The sequence below is a fragment of the Nansenia antarctica genome, assembly GCF_963989245.1.
Source record: "Nansenia antarctica genome assembly, chromosome: 2".
In the NCBI taxonomy this organism is placed as follows: Eukaryota; Metazoa; Chordata; class Actinopteri; order Argentiniformes; family Microstomatidae; genus Nansenia; species Nansenia antarctica.
In genome coordinates, this window is record NC_137675.1 from 5,957,647 (window position 1) to 5,970,146 (window position 12,500).

The 12,500-nt window shown below is 51.1% G+C and overlaps 2 protein-coding genes across 2 annotated transcripts in view; one reads left to right on the forward strand and one right to left on the reverse strand.

The window, feature by feature from the left end:
* LOC308151716 (protein FAM83G-like) overlaps positions 1–8,862 on the forward strand; it is a gene marked incomplete at both ends in the record, with an annotated part of 12,782 nt that extends 3,920 nt beyond the window's left edge. Inside the window, 4 exons of the mRNA XM_080524630.1 lie at positions 4,095–4,219; positions 6,322–7,129; positions 7,265–7,771; positions 8,833–8,862. Coding sequence (XP_080380756.1) covers positions 4,095–4,219; positions 6,322–7,129; positions 7,265–7,771; positions 8,833–8,862 — 1,470 coding nt within the window. The remainder of the gene's footprint in view (positions 1–4,094; positions 4,220–6,321; positions 7,130–7,264; positions 7,772–8,832) is intronic.
* The window catches only part of slc5a10 (solute carrier family 5 member 10), a gene marked incomplete at both ends in the record, with an annotated part of 38,576 nt that overhangs the window by 15,222 nt on the left and 10,854 nt on the right, over positions 1–12,500 (reverse strand). The window contains 2 exons of the mRNA XM_080522452.1: positions 9,261–9,396; positions 11,195–11,400. Coding sequence (XP_080378578.1) covers positions 9,261–9,396; positions 11,195–11,400 — 342 coding nt within the window. The remainder of the gene's footprint in view (positions 1–9,260; positions 9,397–11,194; positions 11,401–12,500) is intronic.

The following is a 12,500-nucleotide window of genomic DNA, read 5'->3' on the forward strand; positions in this document are numbered from 1 at the left end:
TCTCTCTCTCTCTCTCTCTCTCTCTCTCTCCCTGTTCTCCCAACGCCCCCCCCTCTCTATCTCCCTCTCTATCATCCTCTCTGTTCTTACTCACCCCCTCTCTCTATCTGTCTATCTCCCTCTCTATCATCCTCTCTGTTCTTACTCACCCCCTCTCTCTATCTGTCTATCTCCCTCTCTGTTCTAACAACCCCCCCCTCTCTCTCTCTCTCTATTCCTCTCTGTTCTTCCTCATCCCCCTCTCTCTCTCTCTCCCTCTGTGTTCACTCAACACTTCCCCCTCCTTTTTCTCTCCCCTCTCTGACCAAATTAAATTCCGAAAAAAGAAACATTCCCACGTTGCTGCGTTTTTCTCCCTCTCCCTCTCCCCCATCTCTCCCTCCCACTCCCCCTTCCCTCACTCTCTCTCCCTGTTCTCTCACTCCCTCTCCCCCTTCTCTCACTCCCTCCCCCGCTTCTCTCACCCCCCCCTCTCTCTCTCTTTCTCTTTCTTCCTCATTCTATCAGTCTTTATTGGATCAGTCGTTCCTTGGCTCAGAAAAACTACCCATGAGGCATTGCTGCGCCCGCCGACACACCCTTAGACAAACCCTGAGACAATCACCTCCGCAGGGTGTGACACACACACGCACACGCACACACACACACACACAGACACACACGCACACACACGCACACACACACGCACATACGCACACAAACACACGCACACACACGTACGCACACAGCACACAATTAGGAAAAACACACACACACTCACACACACACGCACACACACACTCACACTTACATAATTGTCCCACAGAGCTCAAATAATGTGTTGGAACCTGCCGGCTGCCCAGCCCTGAACACCTGTGGTCGTTAACGGGCTCCGTGACACACTCTCACCTCCTCTCACCTCCTCTCACCTCCTCTGAACCCTCTCCCCCTCTCTCCCCTCTCTCCCCTCTCCACCTCTCTCCCCTCTCCCCCTCTCCACCTCTCTCCCCTCCCCCCTCTCTCCCCTCTCTCCCCTCTCTCCCCTCTCTCCCCTCTCCACCTCTCTCCCCTCTCTCCCCTCTCCACCTCTCTCCCCTCTCCACCTCTCCAACTCTCTCCCCTCTCTCCCCTCTCCCCCTCTCTCCCCTCTCCCCTCTCCCCCCTCTCCACCTCTCTCCCCTCTCCACCTCTCTCCCCTCTCTCCCCTCCCCCCTCTCCCCCTCCCCTTCCTCCCTTATCATGTAAAACAATGCTGCATTAGTTTTCACGGTTTTCACATCCGTTTCTCTCCCACCCACCTCTCTTCCCTCCTCCCCCTTCTATTCCCTACTCCCTCACCCCCCTCCCCTCTAACCTCTCTACTCCTAGTAGACGACATGGTGGTCTCATGCCAGATTTCACGACAGCAGGATAATTGACCTTTCGCCTCGCCGAACTTGGTTACTGTTGCTAAGCCCGTCAAGCTTTCTGCGTTATCAGCCTAAAACAGCGCAGCATGGATGGGATCCGTGGCCTAGCAGTCACTTTAAGTGATGCTTTTTGATGCAATACAAACGCAATATCCTCCAGATCGAGACAAAAGGGTTTGCAATACCGTGACGTTAGAATTATAAGGTTCTATCTCAATTTTTGTCAAAATTGAGTTTTCTACATAATCTGATCCATTAGGTGTTTATTAATGCCTGTGTGGTGTTATTTTTTTTATGTAGATTTTTTTTGGTTAGCAATTAATAAAATACTCACAAAACATAATGAAATGTAAAAACGTTGACATTCAATATCTCTGAACTACCCTAAACGGAGATAGAACCTTATAATTCTAAGCTCACGATATGCAGTGGAGGGATATATTAATAATATCAACGTAAAAAAGAAGGGGACACAACCTTAATCGAAGCAAATGCATACAGGTCGCAGTGCAAAAGCGAGAAACCCCATGACCTCCATCTGAAGTTGGAACAGCATAACATCGTAGACCAGGCATGCTGTTGTAAGTTCTGCTTTTATAATGTTAGCTAGTTGTCATTGCTATATACATCTTTTATCTTAGTCAAGATGACAAGTGCCTCGAAGTTGCAAGCTAATATTAGAGGTAGCTAGCTAGTGCTACTGTGTCATTGCTAGTCCTAGCTAGCAGCTCTCTCCCCAGACTCAAATATTACTTATTAATAACTTATAAATATTAATTATTATTATTACATTTCACAACCCAAAATGCTTCCAATATATTAGAAACATGTATAAAATTCGCAGCCAATACTGTAGTGATGATGATTATCCAAACACGGAATTCATAACCATTTTAATCATCTGCATCTTTCCTCTTGGGTTTTGGACTTAAAAAGGGGAAAAATAGCACTCCGCCCTCTAAACAGCCCGCTCACTCCGCTCCTCCAGCCCGCTCACTGAAGGAAATGGTAACCCCCCAAACCCCTGCCCGCTCACTCCGCTCCTCCACCTCGGCTGGCCGTCTGGCCCCACCACCTCTGCACAGCAGTCGTGCTGCCCGATCACGTCTCTTCACAACACTGGCTCCCCGCTGGTGGAATGAGCTCCCCACGGCTGTCAGAATGGTAGAGTCACTACCCATCTTCCGTCGTAGACTGAAGACCCACCTCTTCAGGTTACATCTTAACTGCTCCTCCTGAGACATCTTCTGCCCTCAGCACTAAGTCTCCTAAAGACGTCCGCTTTCCTCTCTACTGTGTCCCTAAGAACTTCTATCGTCCCCCTTGTACTGTTTCTCTGTTCCTCCAGTATTCCCCCCCCCCCAAAAAAGGGTTTTAGAAGAAGGTGGTAGAAGAAGGTTTCTCCTTCTATCAATGGCCCCGGGCCTGAGCTAGATTACTCTTCCTGCCACGAATGGTGGACTGTGATTCTCATGCTTAGTATTCAAATGTATTGATTGTAAGTCGCTTTGGAATAAGGCGTCTGCTAAATGCCAAAAATGTAAATGTAAATGTAAATGTAAACGTTTACGATATCTGACCCCTTCCACCCCGGCCACGGCCTCCTCACCCTGCTTCCCTCTGGAAGAAGGTTGCGGCTGCCTAAGGCACTGAAGGCCCGCCACAGGCTCAGTTTCTTCCCCTCAGCCGCCAGGCTGATAAATGACTCTGGCTTCCCCCGCCCCCAAGTCTGCCCAGGACTGAATCACTGTAAAAACTCTGCACTGCACTTTATATATGTTGCACTATCCAATGCACTGTTGTCTGTCCTGTGTTGTCCTGTTTTTTGCATTTGTTTTTGTATACACGTGAAAAAAGTATAAACGCACTTACTGTAATGCCGAAGCAAATTCCTATATGTGTATGCATAATGGCAATAAACGTTATCTGAATCTGAATCTGAATCTGAATCTGCTGTCCGACGCTTCACCATTGTGAATAATGTCGGACTTCCTTCTTCGCCAAGTAAACGGTTGCTAGTTCTGATTGGACAAAGGGCATTTGGGGGCGGGTTTGCGAAAGGTCAATTGTTTCACGTCTGATCTGATGTCATGTCCCGCAACCGTGCCTTCAGTTCTGCAACACAACAGCAGTGTGTGTGTGTGTGTGTGTGTGTGTGTGTGTGTGTGTGGTCATGGCAGGGTTCAGTTCTGCTGCTCTCAGCCCCTCTAACCCCCCCCCCCTCTCTATCTCTATCACTCACACTCACACTCACACTCACACACACACACACACACACACACACACACACACACACACACACACACACACACCCTCTCTGGCACTCACTCACTAACACTGTAGGACATTTTCCGGATTTTTGCACTAGAGGCATGTTTGAATGCTGCAGATCACTGTAGCGTGGTTAGAAAAATCAGGACCATGATTTTGTCCCGAGATTTCAACACAAGTTTGTTGGTGTTTATTCTGACATTTGTCCCGAAATTTCACAAAAACAAACACACATACACATACACAGACACAGACACAGACACAGACGCAGACGCAGACGCAGACGCAGACGCAGACGCAGACGCAGACGCAGACGCAGACACAGACACAGACACAGACACAGACGCAGACACAGACACAGACACAGACAGACAAACACATTCAAGATTAAAGTACTGTATACCAACCAATCAACCTTTCATCATCTCTCTTTAGAACCTGCGTGTGCGCTGCAGTGGGGGGGTGGAGTTCTACACCCGCTCGGCCCAGAAGGTCCGTGGTTCCCTCAGCCAGAGGTTCATGTTCATAGACGGAGACAAGGCCATCTCCGGTTCCTACAGGTCAGTGTGTGTGTGTTAGTGTTTGTTAGTGCCTATGTGTGTGTGTGTGTGTGTGTGTGTGTGTGTGTGTGTGCCTGTGTGTGTGTGTGTGTGTGTGTGTGTGTGTTAGTGTTTGTTAGTGCCTATGTGTGTGTGTGTGTGTGTGTGTGTGTGTGTGTGTTAGTGTTTGTTAGTGCCTATGTGTGTGTGTGTGTGTGTGTGTGTGTGTGTGTGTGTGTGTTAGTGTTTGTTAGTGCCTATGTGTGTGTGTGTGTGTGTGTGTGTGTGTGTGTGTGTTAGTGTTTGTTAGTGCCTGTATGTGTGTGTGTGTGTGTGTGTGTGTGTGTGTGTTAGTGTTTGTTAGTGCCTGTGTGTGTGTGTGTGTGTGTGTGTGTGTGTGTGTGTGTTAGTGTTTGTTAGTGCCTATGTGTGTGTGTGTGTGTGTGTGTGTGTGTGTTAGTGTTTGTTAGTGCCTGTATGTGTGTGTGTGTGTGTGTGTGTGTTAGTGTTTGTTAGTGCCTGTGTGTGTGTGTGTGTTAGTGTTTGTTAGTGCCTGTATGTGTGTGTGTGTGTGTGTGTGTGTTTGTTAGTGCCTGTGTGTGTGGGTGTGTGTGTGTGTGTTAGTGTTTGTTAGTGCCTGTGTGTGTGTATGTATGTGTGTGTGTGTGTGTGTGTGTCTGTGTGTGTGTGTGTATGTGTGTGTGTGTGTGTGTGTGTGTGTGTATGTGTGTGTGTGTGTGTGTGTGTGTGTTAGTGTTCGTTAGTGCCTGTTAGTACAAGCCTTGACTAAAAAAGAACATCCTAGACCCATCAGTACTAAACAACTACAGACCCATATCAAACCTACCCTGTACAGGAACAATTATTGAAATAGCTGCCAACGAACAACTTATTTGACCCTAAATGATCTCTTCGATGACTTTCAATCAGGCTTTCGCCCCCTACATAGCATTGAAACGGCCCTTATTAAGGTCCTTAATGACATTAGTGTAAACACAGACTCCGGAAAAATCTCAGTTTTGGTACTACTGGAACTTAGCGCCGTCTTTGACCCTGTAGACCACGCCATTCTAATAGATAGACTAAAAACCTGGGTAGGACTTTCGGGCACTGCCCTAAACTGGTTTAGATCCTACCTACAGGACAGAAGCTACTATGTCTCCATTGGCAACTTTGTATCTGACCAAATTAAAATGACATGTGGGGTTCCCCAAGGGTCAATCCTTGGCCCCCTTCTATTCAATCTCTACATGCTTCCATTGGGACACATCATAAAAAAGAACAAAATTGCTTACCACAACTATGCGGATGACACTCAAATCTACATAGCCCTCTCACCGAACGACTATAGTCCCATTGACAATCTCTGTTATTGCATTGAACAAATAAACGACACAAAACTTTCTCCAACTATCAAACGTGTCATTTTACACTGCGATCTCACACACCGTATCACGCAAGATAGCAGCTAAACACAGACGCAGTACTTGCAATCTCACAAGCCATATCGGGAAGAGCAGTGATTAAATACAGTTGCAGTAACAACACTTTTATCTATATCTTTTTATTCATTGTCTTATTATGTTGTTAAATGTTTGATCTATTTATTTGGGCAAAATTATATTATATTATATATTCGAGACCAGCCAGGCCATCCGCTTCATATGGCTTCATATGGCTTCATATTATATATGGCAAGATTATATATGTTACGGTACATGTGGGAATGCGGTACATGTGAGAAAACTAGGGTTAGGGTTAGGTGCTACGGTGCTAGGGTTAAGGTTAGGGTTAGGGGTAGGGGTAGGGTTAGGGTTAGGATTACGGTTAGGGTTAGACATGCCAGCATGTACCAAGTCGACGTAGCACCTAACCCTAACCCTAGTTTTCCCACATGTACCGTATTCCCACATGTACCGTAACATATATACTATATATACTGTATATTGTTTCTTACTATCCTTCTTTTTCTGTATTTTTCTTATGCTATATGTAAAGCACTTTGAATTGGCCCTATATGAAATGTGCTACACAAATAAACTTGCCTTACCTTGCCTGTGTATGTGTGTGTGTCCGACCGGCCCTCTAACGACCCCGTTCCCTGTGCCCCCCCTCCCCCCCAGCTTCACGTGGGCGGCGTCCCGCCTGGACTGCAACCTGATCACAGCCATGACGGGCCAGGCGGTGGAGACCTTCGACAAGCAGTTCCGCGACCTCTACCTGAACTCCCGCAGCGTCTCCCTGGCCAAGGTCAAGCTGGCGGACGAGCCCGCCCCTGACCCTGCCCCCCTGGCCCCCGCGGCCGTGCCCTCGGCCGCCGTGGCCCGCAAAATGGTCAACCCCAAGTACGCCCTGGTCACCTCCGCCGCCGCCGTAGCCGCCGCAGCTGCGGCCGCCAACAACGCCAGCCACGTGTCGTCAGGGAAAGACAGCAGCAACGTCAATAATGCGGCGGCAGCGCGAGGAGGAGGAGGAGGGGCCCTCAAAGGCGGCGGCCGCCGGGCCTCCCGCGATCCCGCCGATAACGCCAGCGGCGGCCCCCCGCCCCTCCACCCGGGCCTGGCGCACCTGGAGAAGGCCTACCTGATCCCCTACCTGCCTGTGTGGCCCGAGCCCGACCCGCCCAGCGACGTCATCGGCTTCATCAACGTGCGCGACCCGACGCGGCCCGACCAGGCGCACCTGCAGCGGTCGCAGCGCTTCGAGACCAGCCAGGCCATCCGCTTCAGCTCGCCCTTCACCCCCCCGCCGCCCACGCCCCTGCCTGAGAAGGCCGTGCCCCGCAACGCCCCGCAGCACCACCACCCCCTTTCCCACCTCCAGACCGCCGCACCGCCGCCGACAACGCCAGAAGTCGAGCCCGCCAAAGAGGTCGTCCACGCCCCACCCCCTACCCCGCTCCCCTACCACCTTTCCCCCCCGAGACAAGGGGTATCCTCCCGCTTCCTCCCCTCCCCCGCCATGTTCCCTACACCCCCCCCTCTCAGCAGCGCCCTCCCCGGCACGGACCCTCCCACCACCACCACCACTGGCCCGTCCTCCTCCTCCCCTCCCCCCGTCCCCAAGCCCCGCACCCTGCAGCTGCTAATCGGACCGCCCTCGGACCTGGTGGGCCAGCCGCAGGTGAGCGTGGTGCGGAGGAGCGACGTGGGCCAGGAGAGGGCGGCGTGGGAGGAGAGGTGGCTGGCGAGGAGGAGGAGCGGGGCGGGCGGGGGGGGCTGGGAGGACGGCAGCCAGGATGACGCGGGGAGCACCACGGCCCTGTGCGCCGACAACGACAACCTGACCGCCGACGACTCGGACGAGTACTACGAGTGCACCACCGACGTGGCGGAGGGGGGGGCGCTGGCCAACGGCGGGGGGGGGAACACGGCCGGGTCGGGTCGCCACCGTCGCCACGGGGACGGCGTCGGCGTCAACGTGATGGCGCGCTTCGCGCAGAGCATGCTGGAGCTGAGGCCGAGCGACGACGACGCGGGGCGGACGCAGAGGGAGGGAGGGGAGACGCCGGGGGAGGGAGGAGAGAGCCCGCGGGAACGCCCGCAGCTGGAGCAGCACAGGCACATAGCGCAGGTGAGAGGACACAAACACACACGCACACACACACACACGGGAGGGAGGGAGAGAGGCGGAGGTTGTTTTTATCTTCATACTTGCTTTGGCAATGTAAACGTACATATGTTTCCCACGCCAATAAAGCCATTTGAATTGAAAAGAATTTAATTGGAGGGAGGGAGAGAGAGAGAGAGAGAGAGAGAGAGAGAGAGAGAGAGAGAGAGAGAGAGGGAGGGAGGGAGGGAAAGGTTGTTTTTATCTTCACACTTCGTTTGGCAATGTATACGTATGTTTCCCATGCCAATAATAATTTCCTTGAATTGAAATGTTTTTATAATTGAAGGAGGGAGGGAGAGGGAGGGAAAGGAAGGGAGGGAGAGGGAGGGAGGGAGGGAGAGGGAGGGAGGGAGAGGGAGGGAGGGAGAGGGAGGGAGGGAGAGGGAGGGAGGAAGGGAGGGAGGGAGAGGGAGGGAGGGAGGGAGAGAGGGAGGGAGTGAGAAGGAGGAGAGAAAGAGAGGGAGGTGTGTCCCCTCTGTAGTCATGCTGCCAGGGCATGCTACAGCCTGTTTACATTAGAACATTAGAACATAAAACCTGCGGTTTTGAGTGTGAGTGTGTGAGTGTGTCGGTGTATGCCTGTGCGAGGGCGTGAACGCGCCTGCATGCTCGCACGGAACTACGTTGTTGAGAAACCTGATGACGTCTTGGAAAAGAAAAAGAAATGTTTTTCTTTTCCCGGGGACCAACCAGCAAGCAGGGCTCCTTCCCTTTCCTCATGCCGCCATCACTCGAAATGTCCGCCAGACAAGTGCCTTGATGTGAGAAAATAATAATATGCTACATGACATATGGACATATACGTATTCATTTAGAAAAACTGTTGCAGGGGGTCTAGAAATTCGAGTTCAACCGCATACACATATTCTATACGAGAACCGCTTTGGTGCTCTTGAACGTCCAGTTCGGTGAGAAAGAAGAGAAAACGCTCTCGGGGCTTTTTGGAAGTTCAGTTAAGTTATCGTGTCGACGTGTTCTAGAACATGCGGTTCCATGGTGGAGCATTGTGTGTTTCCACGTAGGAGTGGATGGAACACCACTCTGGGTTTTAGGTTGTCAGCAGTCCGGGAGCGAAAACGCAGGAGGCCACCGTGGAATTATGTGGTTGTGTCGTGTCCTCGCAAATCACACGTCTGCCCCAAAACCTCTGTGGTCAAACGTCTGTGGCGGGGCTGGGCTCCGTTCCATGTCCACCAGGATTAGTCAGGAAGTCAAACACAGAAGCAGCAGCAACAATAACGACAACATCAACAACAACAACACCACCACCACCACCACCACCACCACCGGAAGGACTGTTAGGAGAGGTGTTATGTACTGCAGGAAAGAGTGGTGTGTGTGTGTGTGTGTGTGTGTGTGTGTGTTACCTGGGTAGAGGTGAGTGAGTGTGTTTGTGTGTGTGTGTGTGTGTGTGTGTGTGTGTGTATGTGTGTGTGTGTGTGTGTGTCACCTGGGTACAGCGCGCGGCTGATCATCCCGGGGAGGATGATGAAGATGAAGGGTAACATCTTCAGGTAGGAGGCCAGGATGGACGCTCCCTTAGCATGGCTCAGGTTCTTAGCAGACAGGGACCGCTGCACGATCACCTGGAGACACACACACACACACACACACACACAGAGCATGTTCTGATGAGTCTCTCTCTCTAGTTGTTCCGAGGCTCCGCCCCCCCGAAGGTGGTCATCGCCAAACCAGGAAGCTACCACCGCCCGGCCAAGGCGTCGGGCCCCGTGATTGGAGGACACCGCTCCTGGCAGGGCCAATCATCGCTGCACGCCCCGGGGACGCAACGGTCACCCCCCCAACGGTCACCCCCGCGACACGGCGCCACCACCACCACCTCCCCGAAGCGGGCAGCCAATCAGAGCTATCTCAGACACGCGAGGGGCGTGGCTTCGCCGAAGAAGACGTCCCCGAGCAAAAAGGACGCCGGCTAGGATCGGCTAGAAAAACCTTGGGACCAATGAACGATGCAATATCGTTGGAGGGGCGTTGACTGGATGTTATTGGAAATGTTTACTGAATGTCATTTCTTTTGGAAAACCTTAAGATTTAAGGGACTTTAATATTCCCTCTTTTTCAGAGGGGCCGTGGCTTCCAGGCCGCCGGTGGTCGGAGGTCGTCTGACCTCCTATTGGCTGGAAGTGACACCTTTCGCTCTGATTGGTTTAGTGTGGGTCTGGGGGGGTGGGACTAACAGTTGTGTAACTATGGAAGACTTTGACAAGGGCGGACGGGAACGCCGCTGAAACAGGACGAGGGAATGTTGTAAATAAAATCAAATAAACTGGACTGGTTTTTTTATTTTTTATTTTAATCTGTTCTTAGTACGGTCTGTGAATAAGCTTATCCTGACTGCACTACACTCAAATAGTATACAGGTGGAATACTGAAACCAATACCATCTACCGCCTGCAGCTAGTCCAAAATGCCGCTGCCAGACTGGTGTCAGGCACTAAAATGAGGGACCACATCTCCCCTGTCCTCATCTCCCTTCACTGGCTCCCAGTAAAGAAGAGAGTGAAATTCAAGATCTGCACCTTTGTCTACAAAGCTCTCAACAGTCTCGCCCCACCCTACATCAAGGACCTCCTGGACCTGTCTTCCACCTCAAGGCCCAGGCTCAGGTCTGACGCCCAACTCAGCCTGAGGGTCCCCCGCACCAACCTCAAGAGGAAGGGTGACCGTGCCTTTGCGGTGATAGCACCGACCCTGTGGAACGCGCTCCCTTCCGCCATCAAGTCTGCCCCCACTCTGGACTCCTTTAAAGCCAAGTTAAAATCCCACCTCTTCGTCAATGATGTTCCCTAAGTCTACTCCCTATTTGTTGTGAATTGTATCCCTTGAGATGTTCGTTTAAGTCGTCTGTGTCTGTTTGCTTTCTGTGTTCCTTGTCCTTGTCCTTGTCTTTATCTGTTCCTTTACCCGGGCTGCGCCCCGGGCCGATGTAAAAGTTGGATGGGGGGCGCATTATAAATAAAATTAACATAACATAACATAACAATACGTGTGTGTGTGTGTGTGTGTGTGTGTGTGTGTGTGTGGTTGTGTCGGTGTCGATATTGGTGTGTGTCTGTGTGGTTGTGGTTGTGTGAGTGTGGGTGTCGGTGTCCGTGTCGATATTGGTGTGTGTGTGTTTGTGTAGGTACACGATGGACAAAAGTGTCTGTCCACCTGCTGCCTGACTGACGTTGGAACAAGATAACCAGGTGTTCACTTCACCTGTCAGTGGTCCTAGTGTGTGTGTGTGTGTGTGTGTGTGTGTGTGAAGTGTGTGTGTGTGTGTGTGTGTGTGTGTGTGTGTGTGTGTACCTGGTCAGTGCACCAGTACCAGGGTCATGTGTGTGTGTGTGTGTGTGTGTGTGTGTGTGTGTGTGTGTGTACCTGGTCAGTGCACCAGTACCAGGTAGCCAGGATGGTCAGTCCCAGGGTCATGCCTGGCCAGGGCAGGTCTCCGTGGGCGGGGTCTCTGAACAGGTGCATGGCGTCGGCCCGGGGGAGGTGGCAGCTGCTGTTTGGGATGACCTTGGAGGGGATGGCCGCCATGTACACGCTCTCCAGGTTACTGTAGCCCCCGATCTTGTTAAACGCTGGGGGGGGGGGAGAGAGAGGAGGAGGGAGAGAGAGGGAGGGAGAGGGAGGGAGAGAGAGAGAGACACACACACACAGACGAGACATTCAATTCTATTTCCCATTGAGTTGTCCTATTCATCTCACCCAGACACTTGAATGAAATAGGGTGCATCATAGAGAGAGAGAATCTGTGTGTGTGTGTGTGTGTGTGTGTGTGTGTGTGTGTGTGTGTGTGTGTGTGTGTGTGTGTGTGTGTGTACAAGAAAGAAAAATGACGAAAAAAACCCACACTCTAAATACTCTGAAATGACATGGCATTTTCAGCAGAGGTCAAGAACGGATGCTTGCGAAGGCGAATGGCGAAATGTAATTGAAGCGCACGCACACACACACACACACACACACACACACACACACACACACTCTCTCTATTACAGTGTTTTTCAACCACTGTGCCGCGGCACACTAGTGTGCCGTGAGAGATCATCAGATGTGCCGTGGGAAATGATCAAATTCCACTTAATTGGTCCAGAAAAATTAAGGCGAAAAGAAAAAGAAAAAAAAGATTTCATACAGCTCTCGTATGGTTGCGCATAGGTGGTAGGCCTGTAGGTGGCGGTAGCACGATTAATAGCTTAATCTGACGTTGTTGATTTTAAGTGACAATGCTAACAACAAAGATGGATACATATTTGAAGAGGGATCCTGCTGCACCGACTCCATTGTGCTTTGTGGTGGACAGCTATCAAACAGTGCCATGGTCCCTAGCAAGTTTAAACACAATCTGCAAACAAAACACCCGTCAAAACACCCGCTGTTGTTTTCCTATGCACTGCCTCGAGCAGCGTTCTCGCCAAAAGCGAATTTTATCCAAAACTCTGATTCGAAGTGAAGCAAATGTTCTAGTGAGAACACACCCTAAGAGACATTAATATTACTGGACCGCAAAGCCATTGTGAACACGATGCTTAGCTCTGATGTCATTAAAGAAATTGCCAAAGTTCCCCTCTCGATTTAGACGATTGCCAGACGCATTGATCGATGACATGTCTGCAGACATCGAAAGGGTTGTTTTGGAGAAGATACGTGGCAGTGGGCATTTTGCTTTGCAACTTGA